The 22,917-nt window shown below is 28.4% G+C and overlaps 1 protein-coding gene and 1 pseudogene across 1 annotated transcript; both read left to right on the forward strand.

The window, feature by feature from the left end:
- Window positions 1-8,486: 8,486 nt before the first annotated feature.
- LOC113374743 lies at window positions 8,487-14,342 on the forward strand (annotated as a pseudogene).
- Window positions 14,343-21,361: 7,019 nt separating this feature from the next.
- Window positions 21,362-22,726, forward strand: LOC113374744 (methenyltetrahydrofolate synthase domain-containing protein-like). Its single transcript, XM_026614716.1, has one exon. It carries the CDS (start codon window positions 21,362-21,364, stop codon window positions 22,724-22,726), a length of 1,365 nt encoding a protein of 454 aa, XP_026470501.1.
- The last annotated feature ends 191 nt before the right edge of the window (window positions 22,727-22,917 follow it).

Here is a 22,917-nt window from a genome sequence, read left to right on the forward strand (position 1 = left end):
TTTCCAGAATTAAGCTCTTGGATTCTCCCCTGTTTTCCTGCTACGGCCCTGGTTTTGGGGCGCAAATGTGCGAATGCAAAGTGCGGTGGGCCCCCACTTTGTCACTTTGAGCCGGTCGATTTTTTCAAAACACATAGACTAATGTGCTAGAGCACATCGTGTCATTTCGTAATGTCTTACTCGATGCTCAGAATTTGATGAGCTATGCTCGATTTGATTTTTGATTTCGAAGCTTGATTGCCACATCGGCATTTTGTTGATAAGTGTGTCAAACCAAATTTATAATGTACTCATGATCGAATATAATTGCAGCAAAAATATCGAATTATTTCGACAATGCTCGAATTATTGAGCACCTTTATTCGGTACGAGAAATGCATTCCAAGTTCGTGCCATTGCAAGTGCATGGTATTGTGGTACCAATTTCTTATTCATGTTGCACGAAGCCCTTTGAAAATATTTTACAGGTTACAATTTTTTTCCAAAATTTCTAATGTTGTACATATTATTTCCTGAAGATCAAAATTTCGAACTTATTTCTGATTTTTTTGGACTTTGTTCGAACGTATTTTCGTTTTATTACATTGGCAATGAAGGTGACAATCTTCAAGGCATTGAGCTTTCACACGAAATGGTTGCTACCCCTGGTAGAGGGGGGTAAGAGAGAATTTAATGGAACTAATTGTCCACTTCTAAAGATAAAGTTAATAATAAATAACCAATAAATAAATCTTCTTTCATTATAAACTTAGTGACAAATCAGTGATTGTAATAATATTGCAACAAATACATACAAATACAAAACAAATCAGTGTTTAATACAGTCCAAAGCTACAAAGATTAAATTATAACGAGTTAATATAAAGAGTTTATAAAAAATTTCATAATTACGTCGGCGGTATACAGACTTCAAAAAAAATATCTTCAATGTTTTAAAATCATTTTTAAAAATTTGAAATGTTTTGTTTTTTTTAATCTCCAATAAATTTAAAATATCAATTTGATGATTAATTAACATCGCTATTATTTATAAAATTTTGCTATCTATTCTGATTCAAACATTGTAGTCCCCTCAATTTATGTTCATTTTCGACATCGTGTAACAGTCAATTTTTTATAATATTTTAGATGTAATATATAGAAGTGTAATCTAGTAAATAACATATAGCAATATAATGGTTATAATCTTGAAAAATATAAAATTTCAAATTAAAAAAAAAACTCAATTAATAATTTCTGGTATTCGGAAATTGAGATTTTTTATAGAAATTTTGTGAATTTTTTAATCTTTGTAGTCAGACTAATTTGTATATAATTTTTTGCCATTCAATTATAGACAATTTAATTCAAAGGATAATAATTTCGCACGCTTGGTCCTAAGTTTGGTAAAACATTTGAAATTTCTGCACGAATTACAAAAGTACCGTTACCTTAAGTAAGTAAATAAATATGTACATTAGTTTCAATATTTTTTCTTTTTTTTATTTTTGAACAGCAAATCAGAATCTTACGTCTTATGAGCTGTTGGGCTAAAACTTCTCCTCCTACTACTTCGTATGGTTAATCCATCCATATTTGATGATTTTTGTTATTAGAATTAATCTAATAAGGCTGACATAGTTTCAATATGATTTAAAAAACAAACTCATAATGTTTTTTTTTTTAAAAAAAAAGTCCCATCCAAATGTTTTTGAAAAACAATTTTCAACAATTGGGTTTTATAATCAGAGTTGAAAAATATACGAGTGATATATGTTAAAAATATACCAATTATAGTTTTGTAATATTATCTATACTATAAATAATTATCAAAACGTTCTTGCACATTTTTGGTAATGTCATCAACTTGTAATTATACACGTGTTGCAATTAAAAAAATAGATACAAATCACTATTGTGTATCGTGCATCGAAGACAATATGAAGCATTCAAACTAATTTTAGCAAGTAAATTAGCGTTAAATCTGTACTCATATTAAATTGTCAAATATCTCCCTTCCGCTTTTTGCTCTTGTTTATAATACAAAAAGCGGAAGGGAGATATTTGACAACCTTAGTTTTTTTAATCATAGATTCAAGTTTTACAAGTTCTACGTCCAGGTTTATTTCAGCAGAAAAACCTATTGCGTCTGACTATGTAGACTCTCATATAATGCATAATCATACAATAGATTCTCGTTTGAAACCTACAAATTTTATAAATCGACTTGAAACTAACAATATTATTAAATCATACATTATTCCAAAATGTCGATTTACATAAATTGTGTAACAAAATATTTATGTGTATAGTAAAACTGCTATGCAAGCATTATCAGCAATTTTTGCGAAGGAAAACCGTATTTGCATATATGATTATACTATAATAATTTAAATGTATAAACCAAATATTTTATACACGCAATTATAAACAATATTTGCGTGAAAACAACAAGTGACTTTTGAACTCAATCTTTTAGAATTGGAAAAGAACACCATCTATAAAATTTATTTGTTTTAACATATCATAGGGTATGATAAAAATTGTTGTACGCGACAAAAATTTATGAAAAATATTTTTATATCTCTACTTTCAACACTTTCTGATCGTTTTGGCAAACCTTAGTAAAAAAGAGTTTTTAGTTTTTTTTGCGATTTAGGGAGCGGTTAAACCAATTCAAAAAAATTTAGATTCGTATTAGTGGTTTACAGAATTCATTATCATTCGGTAGGCAAGTCGAGAAATTTCCAATATAGAGATAAATTACTATAACTTGCCCTACGGGAAGTTAAAAAATTGCAAATCCAAAAATTCCCTAAAATTACTTATAAAATTCAACCTAGGTAAACTTTTAAAATTTTATATAAACTAGGTAAAATTTGATTGGAAATTTTAAAAATCTGTTTTTTTTTTATCAAAATCGAAGAAATTCATGAATTTAATCAAATATAAAATTGAAACTAAATAAACGATTTTCAGTAAAAATCTTTGGTTATTTATGTATTGATTAAATAAATCGATGTTGAATTATTAATTTACCAAATGTTCAGTACCTAGATTTTTTAACACAATAAGCGATTTCAAATATTATTACGCAAAAACTATAGGTTTTAAATAAATTAAAAATTTAAAGTAATTATTTCAAAAACCTAATACTTGAAAATATTAAAATATTTCATTTTTATTCACACTAAAATTTTAGTGATAGATAATAATTTTTACCTTGTTAACTACTATTTATTAAGTTTTTCTGTTCCGTACTATTTTCATAAAAAAGCATTTTATTAATTTAACTATCGCTTATGTTTGTATGAATATGTTACTATTTTTGTATAAATATCTAAATAATTAAAATGAAACTATCGCTTATTTTTGTATGAATATAATCAGGTAATTACAAATAATTATGCTATTTTAAAAAAATTATTTAAGGTGTAAGGCTGAACATTTTGAAATCTATTTTAAAATTTTCAGAAAAAATGGATGCAAAGCAAAAATTAAAAACTGACTGAAAAATATAAGATAGAAAAATAAAAAAAAATAAGAATTGTTATCAATATAATTTCATTAATGGCATCCTATTGCGATTGCGACATATTTACGAGTGAAATACAAATACACCTCATGTCTTTATTTAGTACAATAATAGCAAATTTTGAAATTAATCTGTTTTTATATGTAATTCAACATGCGAGTGATTTAAAATAAAATTATCCACCTTAACCGTAAAAATCTAAGTAATCTCATATGGTCAGTGTATTAAGAATTAACAAAATCTTACCATAAATACTACATTCATAAAGTAGTTAGGACAGTGCTCATAAGACTAATGTAGAAATAATACAGAAATTTCAGTACAAATTTTCATTAATAACAGAACTATCGACGAAGGTTGAAAAAAAAGGAAAACTAGATTTAAGTTATCAATTTTCCTGATAAAGATTGACATAACTTAGTCATTATTTATAAGAAATTATTTATTAGTATATGGTTAAGAATATATTATTATCAAAAAAATATTGCTAATATTATAACGAATCGGAAAACAATTATTGAGTTGTTTTTCTAACATGACCATTTTGTACACAATGTCCCTTTACGACTGACAATTGTAAATTTCCCAAATTTATTGAATGTCCTTAACTGGACAGTTGTAAATAAAATAGAGAATAAAAAATAAATAAATTAATAAAGTGACAGTCAGACCTATTAGAATATCGTTCAAAACTACAACGGCAAATTTTGTACAAAAACTCAACTTATTCGAAAGTATCGTTTTCTGTATGCTAATATAAAGTCTTCTGATATATAAATATCAACAATCAACCCTAGATTAAAAAACATAAAATATTTTAAGATCCAAGTAATCTAAACAAATCTTGCTTAAATTTTAAACTTCACCAAGCCACAAAAAAAAAAAACCAAAAAAAAAACAAAATATATAAATATAAAAAATAAAAAAAAACAATATAACTTTACAAAATTCAAAAGTCTCGATTATCAAAACCAACATGAATCATTGTGGGCCCCCATGCCCTCGAAAGAACAAGAGAAAAGCGCGACGGCCGCGTTTGGTTTTGGCACCTTGCGGAAAACATTATCATTATGCGTCGAATAACTGCGGGTAAGTCATAAACAATGATATAGTTATTAAAATTTAATTTGGCTATATATATAATTAGTATAACAGTTTATAAAATTACTAAAACTGTGTAGCATTTATAATAGACTTTACAAAAAATGAAAACGTCAATCAGAGAATTTTCCAGAAATTTTGAAATAATGGATTTTTTGACATTTTATAAATTTTGAAAATGTTCAAAATTCAAAAATTCTGGAGTTCGATTTCAATATACTGAAATTTACGACCTTTAGCACTACATGCACTTTGCAAATTTGAAAAAATTAAAACCACGAAAACTTTGTTAAAAATATCATGGGCATTACACTTTGAAAATTTAAAAAAATTAAAACGACAAAAACTTTGTTAAAAATATAATGGACATTGAACTTTGAAATTTGAAAAAATCAAAACGACGAACACTTTGTTAAAAATATTATGAACATTGAACTTTGAAAATTTGAAAAATATTGCGCATATGAACAGTATTGGTGACATATTCACCCATTGGAGTGATTCTCCAACTATGGATATAATATTTATCATAATAATTGTGTGTAAGTGAATGATATAAGCCCAAATAGCTCATAGAATTATACTGTGTTCTGATTGCCATAGAAAAAAAAATTTAGAAAAAAAAAGTTGTATCTTAAAAATATTCGAAATTAACGACATTTCTAAAGTATGGTAATGTATGTATCAACGTTAAAATTAGTGAAATTCTTGGAGATTTTTAAATATTAACAATTTAACTTTATGAAAAAGTTATGAAATATTTCAATATGAGCAAAATTTGTATGGCTAGAATTGTAATATAATAGACTTTGTGAAACTGATTGAGAAATAAGTGATTTTTTCTAGAAACATTAAAATAAAGGACTTAGATATTTTAGATTTTGGAAAAATTCAAAATTCAAAGAAGTTCTGAAATTGTGAATGAGTCCAAGTTCGATTTTAATATTTTGAAATTTTGTATTTAAATATATTAGAAATTATCGAGACGTTTTAAATTATTTTAATGTTATTAAAATCTCAAATAAAACATTTAATTTTTAACTTCCCATGTAGTTAATTATAGTACATAATCGCAAAAAAATCGAAAAGAAAACTTTTTGCATATCTTTACGTTTCCAAGGTACCTGAAAATTTTGGCAAACCTTAAAAAAATTGTTGTATATATGTGTGCATGGATGTGTGCGTGCATGATTTTGATGATTCCAAAGACATTCAATTAGTATTGATGGGGAGACGTGGTGATTAGTATCAGCGCAGACAGGTCTAGCCATTTCGGAGATACGGGGCAGAAGTGCATAAAATAGCAATTCAGTTTTTAAGAGTCCAATTTGAATGATTCACAATGTATTTCGTTTGTATTAGCGGAGTAAAGTAATGATTAAATTTTTAGGAAGGCAGGTCCAGCAATTTCAGACATCCGAGAAAAAAACAGTTTTAAACCAGTTTTCAAAAATAATCAAAATTCAGCTCTAGTTCCAGCAATTTGCTTTAAGGCACGATGCTATGCACCACTATTTCAAAATTAAAATTACTAAAAGACTAGAAAATTTTAAATAATTTATTGATAACTGAAATTTAAGGAGTTTTGAAATATTCCTATATTTGCGAAATTTTTATTTGTACAGCTAGTAGACTTTGAAGTATATAATGACTTTTTTAAAAAGTTTTGAACAATGGCTCGATGGTAATTTAAATGCCTTTTTAGAAGTTAAGTAAAATATTTTCATTTCCTGAATTAAATCATTGTTGTACATATATAGATGAAACATTGTATAAATTTTATTTAAACCGAATATTTACGACGCTACTTCAAATTTAATAATTTATTTCAAATATCTATTTTCAGAGAACGCTGTACAGATGTGTACGACCCATCCAAGTTGCCATTAATAACTCACATTCCGGTAGTGGAATACCGACCCACTTCAAGACCCCTAAATGTGGGTATAGAAGATGTCTACAATGCTCATTATTATTTGATAAATGTAGACCCATGCGACCCTCCAACAACGGCTGGAATTGCCTTCAAATTTTTACCATCTTTACCACCTTACCCACCGCCATTTGACAAGAGATAACATGGTCAGGAAACATTGTCATGAAAAGTTTAATTTGAACTTTAAATGTGGGTTTAGTATTATAAAAAATACGAAAATATGAAAAACCAAATAACCTAAAAATACAACATCAAAAGTAATAATGGTTTTATTTAAATTTTATGAATATTCTTCATAACTTGTTCATTTTTTTTACTTTACCAACCTAATTCAATAGATTATTGCTTTTTAACAAATTGCAATCAGGTATTAGGAATTGGAAAATATTTTTTTTATAAATTACTTAACATGTTTAAGTAATTTGGTTTTTACACTATTGAAAAATATTTAGAATATGACTTAAAACCAAGATTAACCTTTGACTAAAACATCTGTATTATCTTCTTCAAACTAAACTCTAAGAAATTATTAAGTAAATAGGTGTTTTTTCAAACTTATGTAATTTAGTATAAAATTATTTAGTATTAATATGTATTGTTAAAAAATTGGTAATATTATTAATAGAAAAGATACCTAATAATACTCATTGCTATTGTATGAATAATTGAATATATTATCCATATAATTACATTTAAATAAAATTAAATTTGGCATAATTATCACATGTAGGGTAGATACATTTTTTATTCAGTTTTATTAAATTTAATCAAAATTAAAATATGCGAATCTGTTAATATAATAACTTTTTAAGTAATATACGAATATGAATATGACTCTCATATTCTAAAATATCCTTTGTATTATTTAAGTTTTATTTTAATAATATATATAATATTTTAATTTACTTAATAAATATTTATATTTTCCTTGTCATTCACATCACATTTCTTCTGTATTCTTTTAGCAATTAAAAGAATTTTTGGTTATTAATTCAAAGTAGAATTATCATAACATGTATTAAGTAAATTAATATCATTTGTTATCAGTTATCAAATAATTTTAGCATGGACAAAAATAGAATGTATTATATTTCATTATATTATTTTTATAGTAGATTCTTACCATCAAGGTCTAGTATAAATCCTTACAATCCTTTTTACGATCTGAGAAATTATTTTTTCTTATAGTTACTAATTTATTATTTGCTATTGCTGATTAATCTTAACAAGAACAACTGTAACATATTTATATATTATATAAATATATATTATACTTTATACATTATACATATATTTATGTATGTATATGAAATTTGAATCGACCGCCAAATCTCTTACATAGAAAACATACTATGTCCTAAATTTATTAAGTAAACTTATATTTATTCGTTAAGAAACAGCTATCAAATATTTTTAATTATTAATTGAGCCCTTTATAGTTGCCATCATAATGGAAAATAATAAAATATAATATATTCATATATTATATTATATTATATATATTATATTATATTATATCTATACTATACTATTTATATTATATTTATTCAAATATATATACTCTTCTTTTATCTATGATTATATTTATACTTGATTTTTACTTTATACTTGTTTATATATATTTGCCATCAAGATCTAGTATAAATCTTTAGTGTATGTTTAGTGTCATATTTATTCACGATCTAAGAAATTATTTTTAATAGTTACTAATTAATTATTTCTTATCGCTGTTTCATGTCAATAACATACTATTACAATATAATAAATTCATATTTATATTATATGCTTATGTGTATGAAATTTGAATCGCCCGCCAAAGCTAGTGTCAAACAAGTCTAGTTTGACATACAATGTCCTGAAGTTCGCGCTGATTATAATCTTTTCATGCACGTTTTTTGAATAGTTTTAAGTTAGTGATAAATAAATAATAACAAAATGTTTATACATTCTGTGAAAGTTCATCGTGTTTATAAAACTGCTGCAAAATTATAAAGCAGGTCTTAGAAGATGGCAAAGGTGTCAAACAATTATTATTCGAGCAAACCCACGTCGTAAGTAGTAAACATTCGAACCTAACTTTTTGTCAGAGCATGTGACTCTGTTTGTATATAAATTAGAAAACGCAGGTATGTATATATTTTTTATTTATTTCAGAATATCAAAACTTTGAATGCTTTAGTTTTTGAGACGTTGAAACATGCTAGAGTTTTGGATATATTGATACAAAGAACGAGTATTTTGTTCAATGAACCTAGGTTAGATCCTTGGTTAGCTAGAGTGCTTATGACAGAATTATTATGGGGCAAAAAAGACAAATTAGTCTCGGACGCTAAGCCCGTTAAAACAATATTAACCTACAGCAAAAAATTTCAAGCAGTCTTAAGAGATCTTTCAACCGGAATGCCCGAGCAACTTAAAGAAGGTAATTCATATATTTTTGTTTGTTGCAGATCGTTTCAATATGGAAACTAGCACCACTGAGAATGAGACCACGGAATTGCCTAGATTTAGGACCCCTGCACATTCCAAACAAGCTACTTGGGCTATGTTCTATTTATTCATATACAGTGTCCTGATGTTTACATTCCCATTCGCTGCATTTTTTGGCACGAGACATTATTTAGCAGAACATTTGCATATTGTAGGATTTACTAATACAGCTTGTTCTGTATTAACAGCCGTTATAGCAGCAAATGCAGTTATTATAGCCTATGCGTATAGAGCATATCATGAAAAAGAGTATGATGAAGAAGGAAAAGAAATCGACCAAAGTGTTATTCCTGAACCCCCTAAACCCAAAGACGAATAATTAATTCATAGTTTTGATTAAATTTAGTATTCTGTTTGTGTGAAAGTTTTCTGTATACATGTGAAATATATTTCTTTTTCTCAATAATTTGGTTTCTTCATATGTAAAGATACTACTGGAAAATTTAATTTAATTACATTTTATTTTATATAATTATTTTTGTAATAAAACGTGAAACGATTAGGTTGGCAACTAAGTAATTGCGGTGTTAACACTCAGATGGTTTCAATTAAATTTTTAGATTTGCTGTTGTAGTTCAAATGTAAAATACCTTTCGTTGATGGATAGTAAGCAATTAGATATCACTGGTAAAAAGAGTTTTTTGATTGATTGTGTTTTTGTTTGGCATTGGAAAATGAATTATATTTTGCTCTTTCATTTCTGCAAAGGTCCAAAAAAAAGGCATCTTAAACTCACAAAAAGTTATTAGCTGCTCATGGTGATGAAGTCATAAAAATGTTGTTGTGTCAAATTTCTTTCTGGTAATTTCTTATTTACTTTTGAGTGGTGAACAATTTTATGGTGTTATATTGTACCCGATTCAGTTTTTGGCTAATGAAAATCTGATAGTGTAAGATAATGATACTGCTTGAAAGATGACAAAAAGTTATTGATCAAAATGGGCAATTCCTTACAAAATAAAGTTATTTAGTTCCATGAAAATAATATTTTTGATTTTCTAACAAAAATCCAAAGTTACTTGGTTGCCAATCTAATACAAAAGTAGTTGTATATTTTGTTTTTTTTAAAACATATTTTGAATTAATGTAAAATCCATACTATAGAAAATTGATGAACCAGTCTAAATTGTTAGAAGTAAGTTTTTGAGTTTACTTGAATTTTATTTGAAATGAAATGCAAATGTATTGAATTAACTACTTTTACATATATCAATTATTTTCTTATAACAAAACATGTAATGATTTCAAAATATAAAAATGAAAAATATTTTGTTTTGAACATTTAACATCTATTTCCATTGTCATTTATTAACAGCATTATCGACTGATAAAAAACTGCCAGAACTCTATCATCCAAGATATGTAAGTCAATACTCTGACTCTGACGATGCAAGAAGCAATAGATGGCTTTAGGGACGAAGGATGGACTTTGATTCGGCATAACATCGATTGGACTTACAGAGATTTTTTAAAAGTGGTTTTAGAACTACCAGCTGAACATTTCATACCGACTTTCATATACCCGAACTGCTTGTGTTTCCGCCTGATACACAATTTCATGATTATCAATGCTATTTACAAGGACACATTGTTTTACAAGACAAGGTGATTTAAAAATATTCCTTATCATAATATATATAATATATTCTATAATTATATAAATATATAATTATTATTTCTATATTTATATAATGAATATGTAATATTATAAAAACATGAATTATCTAATTTGTGCATTAATTTAATTATAGATCATATCATCATTAGATGATTTTTTATATTGTAATTATTACTGATTATTAATGCATATTATTTTCTTAGGCCTCATGCATGGCTGCACATATGTTAGCACCTGAACCTGGTTCAAATGTCTTAGATATGTGTGCTGCTCCAGGAATGAAAACTACCCATTTAGCAGCGATAGTTGGAAATAAGGGAACAATTTATGCAATTGAAAAAGATACACGAAGGCATGGTGTTCTGTCTGATATTGTTCAAGCAACCAATTCAACTTGTGTGAAAACTATAAATGAAGACGCTCTTAAAATTACTGATGAGCAATGTCCAGACATTGAATACATTTAGTTGACCCTAGTTGTTCAGGCACAGGTAATTATGGTTATATATATATATATCAAATTTGACTTCCTCAGTGGATAAAAAAAAGCTAATTTGACAAAAAACAAACATTTTCAGTGAAAATAATACTTCAACAACAATCATGTTAGTGAAAAAGAATTAAGAATATTTGATTTGAAAGATGAAGTCATTATTTTTTTGTAAAATGAAATCATTATGTTTTCGTTCCTAATTAAATTTATTCTGCAATCTATTAGATAAAACAATGAGCACAGTTTGTTAATAATATAAAAATGGAATAACATTGGGTTATTATAGATATCATTTGATATATGTTTTGAGGATTTTATTATAGATATTCCAGCAGTGAATCTATTAGTAGTATAATCAAATAATAATATTATTTGTTTTTCATAATATAATGTTTGTTTTAGGTATGTTAGGTCGCATAGAAACCGCCGCTCCAACCATTCAAGATAAGAGATTAGAAAGATTAGCTGGTTTTCAAATTCTAATATTAAGGAGAGCTTTGACTGCTTTTCCCAAAGCTAAAAGAGTTTTATATTCAACATGTTCAACACATACTCAAGAAAATGAACAAGTTGTGAAAGAAGTAAGAATCATATAGTTTTTACATTCTTGCTATAATACATACATAGGTTTTTTAAAGTATATTGGTGCTCTTGAAACAAAACATCAATTAAAATCCATCTATATTTGATGATAAGTAGCATGAAGCACTTTTCATAGTTAAATTGTATCAAATCAATGGGGTATTCTGGTCTGGAACATGAATTTAATGCAATTTTTGAAAGACCATAAAAAACGCAAACTATATTTTTGCTATACATATATTTTTTGCAAATTATTAATTCATGTTTTGATAATATAAGAAAAAGAAAATTCAAAATAGTCATAAAGGTGATGAAGTAGGGGATCTCAAAAAATTGGCTTCTCCTGATTTCAGTCTTTCATTTGTTGAAGAAAAAATAATTATATATTATCAATCTAGAATAATGTCGCAATGGTAACAAATTAAAAAAATGTTTTTTTTTTTGACAATATAACGACTGTCTGAAAACTTTTATTCTTGAATTTTTTAAAAATGATAAAAACTGGAATTTGAGGATGAGCATAGTTCATACTGAAGAAAAGTCTATAAAAAAGATTCAGTAAAAAATTTCAAGTAAATCGATTTAGTATAAGAATCGATAGAAATCATGTTTGAAGTTTTGTCGAGGAAGGAAACAGAAGAGGATTATTGTGCTCAAACAGCTGTATCTCTGAAAATAATTCAAATTTTGAAAATCCCTCTTGCACACATATTCTTAAACAGCCAAACTTTGAAAATATGCAAAAAAACAAACTTTTTTTTTTTCAATTTTAGACCTGAATACCCTCTTAAATGATATTATAATTGTAATCGATTTCTTAATTTTGATAAGCTCAGTTTTATTTAAAAGTTTTTAACCTTAATGAATCAAATTAGCAATGAATCTCTAACACTACACCATGAGAAATTTTTATTTACAATCATCAATTGTTTTAGGTTCTTGAGACAACAAAGCAGTTTCGGTTAGTATCAGCTAAAGAGCTGCTGAAGAAAGAATGGCTAAGCTTCGGTTCAGATAAATACGAGGGCATTGGTGAAAATTGTCTTTACTCCAAATCAGAGGTTGATTACACTAATGGATTTTTCATAGCTGTTTTTGAAAGAATAGCTCCTCATGATGAGCGTGATGTATATGTCAAAGGAAAGAAATGGAAGGAAATAAAACAAGAACCTGAAGATGACTATGAATATGGTAACACGGATATGGTTAATTATGGCATGAGTAATAATAATATCAGAAATAATATCAAACCGGAAAATGACCAAGGGCAAAATGATGAATCAATAGATTATAATAAATCCTATATTAAAACAGAACTCAAAGAAGAAAATACTAATGATCAAAAGTTGAAATCAAAAAAGATTAAGAAAGAGAAGAGTGCCAATATTGGCAAAGAAAATACTAAGAGTGATAATCTGAATATTCTGAAGATTGAGAAGGAAAATGCTGATAAATCTAATGGAGTTATGAGTTCAAATGCAAAATTAAAAAAACCTAAAATGAATTTAGAAGAAGCAACTACTAGTGAGAGCATTTTAAATGGTGCTAATAACGAGAATGAGGAAATAAAAAGGAAAAAAAGGTGAAGTTGATATTACAGAAACACGAAAACAGAAGAGGAAACGAAAAAAAGAAAGCAGTCATGAAGAAATTTAATAGATAATAGTATTGATGATACTCATGGTCAACATAATGGAAATCATATTGATAGTACAATTGATGATGAAGAAAATAATCAATTACCTAAGAAGAAAAAGAAACAAAATAAAAACAAACAAGTTCTTGAAGAAATTTCACCTGAGAATATAGAAAATATTCAAATTGACACCCCTGATCAAAATATTGATAGTACAATTGATGATCAAGAAAATAATCATATACCAAAGAAGAAGAAGAAAAAAGATAAGCACAAGTCGGTCAAAGAAGTTTCATCCATGAATAGTGAAAATAGTCAAATTGACAATGAAGTAGCATACTCTGATATACAATTAGAAAAGAAAAAGAAGCACAAAAAACATACCATCAATTCAGAAACTAATCTTGATATTACGAACAGTAGTAATACAGATTTGGTTATCAAAGATAAGAAAAGTAAATCCAAATGTTCTGTAGATAATGAAGCTAATTCAAAACAATTAATTGATAGTAGTTCAGAATATACTAATAAACATAAAAAATCAAAACAAAAATCAGATAAAGATGATTTATCACCAGAAACTGTAGTATCTGAATTATGTACTGATGACACAAATAAACAAGAACAGAAGAAAAAAAGAAAAAAGAAAAGAAATTAAAGGAAAAGTCAGAGGTCGATCAAGAATCAGAATCTTCTAAACTGATTGAAAATGACATAGTCCAAGAGAAGAAACCAAAGAAATCTAAACATCAAGATAAAGAAAAAAACTCCACAGTTTCTAATTGTGATTTGCACGAAGCTCAATTAGATAATGTATCTGTAATTCAGAAAAAGAATAAAAAATCCAAGAAACATATAGCGGAAAGTGATGAAAATCCATGTACTGATCAAAATCTAGCGTATGAGGAAACCGAAGTGCCATTGAAAAAGAAAAAGAAAAATAAGAAGTCAAAATCTGAAGTGTTGTGCTGAGTGAATAGTATTACAAATTGAGAATAATCAAGTCGGATCTGATGAATTTGAATACACCACCATAACAAACAATACTCAGAATGAAATATTAATGAAGATTATATATGAATTCTTTTGTTTTTATTATATTGTTATGACGATTTTTATGTTACGAATAAATCTGTTCTAATTAGAATTTTCCTTTTATTCCAAAATAATTGGTATACTAGCAGACACACGGACAGACAGATTTTAATTCTTCAGCTTTCAATTCTGTGGATTATTCATTTTACGTTACAATGATGTTATGATCTTATTGTATGTTTGGTAATTGATGTTCTAAAATATAAGCAGATTATTGTTTTGCAATTGCAGCAAATGTTAAGTTAGCTTAATAACTTCAATTCAAGGAAATAATTAAATTTTCGGATCCTTGATTTTTTATTGAAATACAATTGGAAATAAATTCGCATTGAAGAAAAGAGTTAAATATGAATGTCTTCAAATATAAATTCTATATATTTTATTATAGCAAATTGTTCGTAGTTTTCTGTATTGAATTTAAAACAACTATCTCATCATGATTATTTAAAAAAAAAATCAGGAAGAAAACGTTGCGCCGATATAAAAAATCAATGATTTCTTTTATTTTTGTTTAATCATAAAAAACAGATAAAAAGAATGTAGCTATGTATATGCACCTATGCACTCTTTATGAAGTCTCATACCTAATTTTCTGACCATTTTTTCTTCAGCTTCATTATACATTTGCATTTAATTATATTTCGTGTTGAGAGACATTTATTAGAATTTACACCGGTAAAATGAAAAGCAATGCGGCGCCTTTGTCACGCAACTTATTGTCGGACATTTTATATCAAATATTTGCATCCGAATTAGGGCAAGGTTTTGAGATAGACGTTTATTCTTTTTTCCAACATTAATATATCATCATAGATAATTTGTTGTCTAGTCTTTCCAGAACAAGAAGATTTTTCAAATTTTAAAAGGTTTTACATCCTTATTTTAATGAAAGATGAGATGAGAAAGGCAATCAGATAATGACATTTTTGCAGAAGGATTAATATATCAGGAAATACATATAACTTTCCTTTTGTTCACAGTGAATTGTCAATGGCGTAACTAGAGATTTCACTCTGATAACCTTATATTAAACAAGAAATTATAAAGAACTTACCAATAACGGATTTTCACCCAAACTTGTCAAATAAATCGTCATTGTTCCTCCCTGTGTTTTAATTAGTATCACGTATATTGGCTTGCGAAAGGATTGGATAAAATTTTACCTACACATAAGTAACAGTCATATTAGTTATATTTACATTATAAAAAAAAACTTGTACAATTTTATCACATTCTAGCTATAAGTCGATAAAAATATATTCTGAGTACAGTATCAAATAAAGACTGTAACACGCAAATCATTATAAACTATTTTATTTGGAATAAAAAATGAAACTAACTTCAGGTATATTTACATATATTATATCGAGACAGGAACAGTTGCAGGGTGACAACATAAGGGAGACATGCGCTAGTGTTCAGTTTAATGTATAATGTATATTTATTTAAAAAATATATTATAACTAGCTGAAAGTGGCCTTGAGGCAAGTTGCACGAACTTCCCTAAATTTATAATAATTGACTTAATCAACCAAAATTGTGATTCAGAAATTTAGATAAAATTTTCAATTATTTATTTCGAAAATAAAGTTATCGTTAAATCGAAACATTTACAATAGAATTTTCGAAACATTTTACAATAGAACACATCAAAATTATGTGTTATTATATTAATTATACTGCACAGACAAGTGCTTGTATGTCCTAAAATTGTCGCTTTTTATTTTAAATTTTAATGAGTTGATAATGTTTGACTCTTTCACATCACAAAAGCAATTTTTGACACAAATTTTGACTACAATATTTTCTCAAACTTTGATGAATTTTTAACATTAAACTATTTGTCGTAGGTCTGTAACATTTTAGTATTATAAGACCATGATACCTATTGTCAAAAAAGGTTTATAAAAATCGCCAAAAAAGTTTTTTTCAATAGTTAATTTCAAGAAAACGGTCCGGTAGATTTTTACCTAAAACTCAGTATCATTCCCATACAAAATCTTTCGAAAAGTTTTTCATTTTTTAAAATTGATTCAGAATTGAAAGCAAAAAGTTTTTTCAAAGTCCACCTAGGTGGACTGATTTGTTTTCACTTTTCTGCTATTTACAAAGAAACGGCTCAGCCGATCGTCGGACAAAACTGAGAAAAGATAATCCACATCGAAATACATCGATTGGCTTTTAAATTTTCGAAATCGTTGCAGGCGTTTTTAAGCGTCGATGAAGGTTCTAATTTTGACAAAAGCCAAAAAACGATACTAATTTTTGCAAACTTTGAGGAATTTTTAAAATTAAACGACTTGTAGGGCCGTAATATTTTAATATGATCATATTTTCATATTCTTTTTTGCATATTTTCTGCCAAGATCTCGTTATGATGTTTGTCACAATACTCCTCCGAAACGACTGAACCGATCTTTACAAAATTTTGAGAATCGCGTAGTAAGGGAATGAAGTAGTAAGGGTTGACCGCTATTAAGATTTTTAAAATTTTGTACTGGACTAATCTTTTGTTTGCAGCCATAAATTTTCACCCTCCTACAACAAACTTCTATCTCACAGAAGTCATTTTAGAATTCGAATAATTTTTCATCCCATTCATTTTTTATTTTGACTAAATTTTAGTTCAGATTTTTTATAAAAAAGCTTAAATTTTACTTGAAAAAACTTTTTTTTAACAAGGGTTGTCTAGCTCTTTCGCTTCTTTAATTTCCTTCATTTTAATTTTTTAAATGCAGAATTGAAAAATACATGCAACTCTAAATTTTGATCCTCCTACCACAAATCTCTATTTCTTAATAGTCATTTTAGTAACCCTCGATAACTGATCAAATATCGTCTTTTTTGTGGAAGTTTTTTTACTGAATTTCGATCAAGACTTGTCTAATATAAAGAAGCTTAAATCCGCTCTAACCGCCGAAACATTCTTAAAATAGATCTTTGATATTTAATTGGCGACAGAAAGGTTACCATGGATAAAACTAGATATGCATCAAATTATTAATTCATTCTTGTTCAATTGTTGATTTGCAGCATCATCCCATTGTACAAATATACACACACAGTACATATTTCATAAATGGCTTACAGAAGGAGCAATTTTAGAAAAAAATTGAATAATAAAATCTGAAGATACAGTTTTTGAGAGAAAACTAACCATAAAAACTACCATACAAACTTATGACAAAGCAGTAAATTTTTCCGAATAGCTCAATTCGCTATGCAAGCCACAACATAATTAAAAAATGTTCGGATTTTGCTTTATAATTAAAAATAATAATGAATTCAAGAAAAGCACGGTAATAATGGATCAAATTGTGCTTTCAATTCAATTTAAATGGAATCAGTTTCAGTTTAGGCTGGCACTTGCATTGACTATTTATTATGTCCCGGGAACATTTATATGTGGCAAGCGATGCAGTGGGTAAACCACCAATTGAATTTGTGTAAGCCCTTTTCACTTATATACTATTCAGAATCACTTGTATGATTTTTATACTAAAAATATTCTAGAATAATTGTTTATGGCTAAACAACGTTTGTGTGTATGTGTGTTTGTATGTACTTTATTTGAATAGACTTTACCAGTTCATTGTGTCTCAAAAGCAAGTTTTCTTAATAAACCTAAAACACGTCAATTCTCATTATTACCTATGGTGCATAAGAATAAATTGACACAGCCATATCATTTACAAGTGAGTATAATAGTGTATAGAAATACATACAAAAATATATAGGTGTACCCCCAAGTTTTTACATTAAAAGTTCGTGCGGTGTTTGGCGTATTAGAGTATTAAAAACGATTTGATAAGATCTCAGTTGAATACTTAGTCCAGTATTATTATATAAATAAATATATAGACGCGCTCGCTCGCAAAGTGGCATGATTTGTCGTTGTGCCCTACTTGCCCCTACTGGAGACACTTTTTTTCGTTTCCACGGATAAAAATCAAGTCGAACCATTTGGTAATAGGCCTCATACAAATAATAGAAATGATTTTTGATAGGACATTTTAAGAAAATGTGCGAGTCTATCTTAAGGGCGAACAATCTCATGTCTTTGTTTCGTACATTCAAAAGGAGAATTATATGTTTTCGCCAGAAAATCCGATGTGCCTATTATATGGTCTCTCGACGTTTCAAGTCATTCGCAGTTATTCTACACCAAAATTGAAAATAGTATGTAAATGAGCCAAAATTGGACTTTTCATCAACATTTTCTCTAGAACGAATGCACCGTTTTTAAAGGACTCACGTTGTTTTGCGCAACTATCGGCCGAGCCTGTTCTGTTAAGATTCATGAAATAATTTAAGAATATTATATTATTAACTTCTCGTAGGCTAAGTTATAGTAATATAAAAAATCAAAAATGAATTATTTTATATATCTTCAGTTTTCTGAACATTCTGGCATACCTTAGAAAAAATGGATGTAAGTGTGTGTGTATGTGTGTGCGGATACAAATTTTCGTCGACGATTTCGCGAACACGGATCAACCGATTTGGATAGCTTAAAAAATATTCGATTCCTACCGATAGGGAGATGTGCTGATTAGTTCTTCGCAAAGGTAGGACTAGCCGTTTCGGAGATACGGGGCAAAAAGTGCCAAAAATGATATTTCAGTTTTTAAATTTAAATAATTCAAAAAACATTTTACTTGTATTGACGAAATGAACAACTGGTAAAATTTTTGTAAATGCAGGTCCAGCGTCTTCGGAGATCCAATAAAAAAAGTAAAAAATAATGCCATTTAGCGGGCAAAAATGAACATTTGATATATGTACATCGTATTATCAGATATTTTATAAAGATTATAATGATAAGTACAAATTTTGTGTACATTTATATGAGTTATGAACCAATGTTGACACGTTAGACGACTACGCGGCGCTTACGCGCTTTGATATTTCTGGTCTAAATCAGCTATGCAGCGCGATTGCTTAAAAATAATGTTCGAAATTTTCAAAAAAAATCAAAATACAAAAACAAAAAATCAAAATATAAAAACAAAAAAAATTTTCCATGAGTCATTTTTCTTCAAAAATTTCAAAATTTCTTAAAAATCTAATTTTTCAAAGTTTTGCAAAGTTTTTTTATTTATTTAGATTTCGTTACGGGAAGTTCCAGCAATTTGCCTTAAGGCACGATGCCATGCACTAGTTATAATCGGAAAGTTTCTGCAACTTGACCTAAGGCAAAATGCTACTTACAATATTCTTATTTTCTTTTTAAATATATACTATATATAACAAATAAGTGCCTCTTGTAGCATTGATATCACAAGTGTTATGTATAATTTTTATGTGTTTTTTGATTGATATGTTAGAAAATATGTTAATTTTTTTCCAGGACTCAGTGTTTTCCTTTCAATTAACAAAATTGAACACTGGCGTAACGAGATCATTGATATTTTAATAACATGTCATGGCCAAGGAGAAAAATTTTAAACGCCGTTTTTCACCATATCATTTTTCATGAAAACATGTTACGACCGTCGGAAGGCCCGACACGCACGCCATCAGAGTTCACATATTTCTTTGATTACAACAAATATATTACATTATTTTTAATTGTCAAGGGTAGTTGGAAAATAAATTACCAACTGATTACATTTTCATACGTTTTATTTTTGGCAGACCATGTTTTGTGAAAGATCTTAATAGTGAAGGTAACGATATGTTGATTATGGACGTCATAAAAGAACCACATGAGATAAGAAGATTGACTAAAATCTGAAATAGTTATGTTTGGGGCTAAAGAGCAAAAATTTTAAAAGGAGTCTTTAATTATTAATATTTACTATTTAAGGGAGGTTGAGTACGGTTGTGCCACTTTTTTTTTAATTAGCAGTAATTTACCAGTTAACTGGGAGAAAAGTTTGTTAAATGGTGATTTGAATACTAATACTGTCTGTATTACAAAACATAATTCTTTTGTCTTCTTGTATTGAATTTTCTTTTTTTTTTCTCTTTCATGTTTGGTCTTATTGTTAGTTAAGTTAGATTTTTCTTTATATGTTTAAATTTTACCCAAAAAGGATAAGAAATAAATGCGCAACATATACATATCACATAAAACAAAACTAATTGCAGGTAATTAACTGATAATGTAGAACTTATAGCAAAATAACAAACGGAGTGATCCATATGTATATAAGTAACAACTATTATTAAAGAAATTGAAAAAAAGCTTACTTTTAGCTTTTTCAATGCAATTTGGTTTACAGATCATGTTAATATAGGATGCTGGCTTAATGCAATAATAGAAACTTGTTTGAACAATACTTTATCTTTCTTTCTTTTAGCATAAGTATGATTTAGGTGTCATGGCGACTGTCACTACCGTACCCACTCTCCCCTATTTAGAAGCTAAAGGATTTTTTGCTATAAGAATACCACAAGTAGATACAAGAAAAAATTGTTTTATTGTTTTATAATATATTAACTAATGAAAGTGTTGATTGTTCCATAATTAATTACTAATCATCACCAATATTATTTTTCATATATGATTTTCGTACTTGTAGAAAAAGTATAGAAAAACTTATCATAATCGTCCAATAAAAAAATAATCCTAAAATTCACAGGTTTAAATCACTTTTACAAAAAATATTGTTCTTGTGTTGACAAAGTGAAGAATTGATTTACATTTTTGTAAGAGTTCAGCAGTTTTCGACTTGTAGGAAAGAAGGTTAAAAAATTGACATTTTGTGGATCTTTTCCGATCATCGTTATTTATATGCATTTTTTTGTTTTGCTTTATTTTTCATAGCAATCCAATTAGTAATGACAGTATCGCGTTCGGCTTATGTTTTCGTGTTCAAATCTCGACCAGTTGAGCAAGTAAACGCTATCAATTTTTTTCTAACATAATTGTTGATTGAATGCGCAAAAGAATGGATAAATTAAGAACCGATGATATCAAAAAAGCAAAGGATACTCGAACTGGGGTGACGAAGCAAACGATCCGTAGAGGAGTTTGGCAATATTTTGATGCAAACCAACAACTTTCACTGTTCCCGCGTCCAGTGTACAACAGGATCCCAAACTTCAAGGGAGCCTTTGATGCTGCGCAGAGATTGTCTGATCTAGACGTCTTCAAACAGGCTAAGACCGTTTTAGTCAACCCAGAGAAGTCCTTAGAATTAGTAAGAATACTGGCTTTAAGAAAAGGTAAACAATTAGTAGTCCCTGCCCCTCGATTACAATTTTGCTTACTAACCAAATTTGATATGCCTGAGAACAACTCTAGGTACCACTTACGAAAAGCAGTCAGTCTTAGAGGATTAAGTGAAGCCCCACCTGTTGACATGAACACCGAAATCAATATTGATTTACTGATCATTGGATCTGTTGCAGTGTCAAAAAACGGTTTGCAAATTGGTATAGGTCGGGGTTACACCGATCTCGAATTTGCAATTATCCAGCATATTAAAGCTCTTACTCCAAATACATTGATCGTAACGTTAGTGCATGATTGTCAGGTGAAAGACAATATGCCCAGCACATTGTTCGAGGCTCATGATGTGCCAGTAGATGTAATAGTAACCCCGACCAAAACCATAATGGTTTCAGACCGACCTCCGCGGCCAACTCACATAATGTGGAATTTGATATCTGAAAGGCGTTTAAATACTGTAAATGCCTTGAAGAGAATAAAAGAAGATGAAGAGGCAGCTGGAAAGAAGATCGTGTTAAAAGAGGTAGACACTGAGCATGAAAGCGTGAAGAAAGTAAGAGTTCCCGATAAATTTAACCAAAGAAAGAGGCCCAGTAATTCGGCAAAGAATAGCGAATCAGAGCCAAATGAGGGTGATGGTGATGCATTTGTGCATAAACGCTACGGACGTAGATTTAGAGGACGACGTGTCTCTGAAATGGAGGACAACGACTTATCTGACGAAGATGGCCAAACCAAACGCGATAATTTGCGAAAGAGGAGCACGCCTAGAATGGAGACGCAGATTGCATTTAGCGTAAAGTTGGGAAACCTTGCAAAAACCGATCGTGTTCGTGACATTAAGTCTGCTTTGGCAAAACGTGGTGTGAAGCCCTTTGATATAACATGGAGAGGAGTGGAAGGTTTTTGTTATTTGCATTTCGCAAAGAAACCTCCAGGTGTGGACTCCCTTGGAGTAGACTCTATTATCAAAACACTTTCTGGTATGAAAGTTGGCGGCAGCCAAGTAGAAGGAACTAACTTTCGCGAACCACATATTTTGACTGTGCAGCCTACTAGGCCAATCACAGGATTTAAATAATAGATGTGACTGCCGTATAATTTAATTAATTTACCATCTCAAAATTATAGTATTCGGGAACTTACTTCTAATTTTAAAAACCAGATATATTGTTACAGAAATGTAATTTCTGTTGATAAATTTTTTTTGCTTAATAAAAATTCCAAGTCGAACTAATTGTGTTGGTTTGATTTCTAAAAAATGTTTATTAT

This window comes from Ctenocephalides felis, unplaced genomic scaffold (genome assembly GCF_003426905.1).
Source record: "Ctenocephalides felis isolate EL2017-DRISC unplaced genomic scaffold, ASM342690v1 CF-g0.4_SCAFFOLD_01886, whole genome shotgun sequence".
NCBI lineage: Eukaryota > Metazoa > Arthropoda > Insecta > Siphonaptera > Pulicidae > Ctenocephalides > Ctenocephalides felis.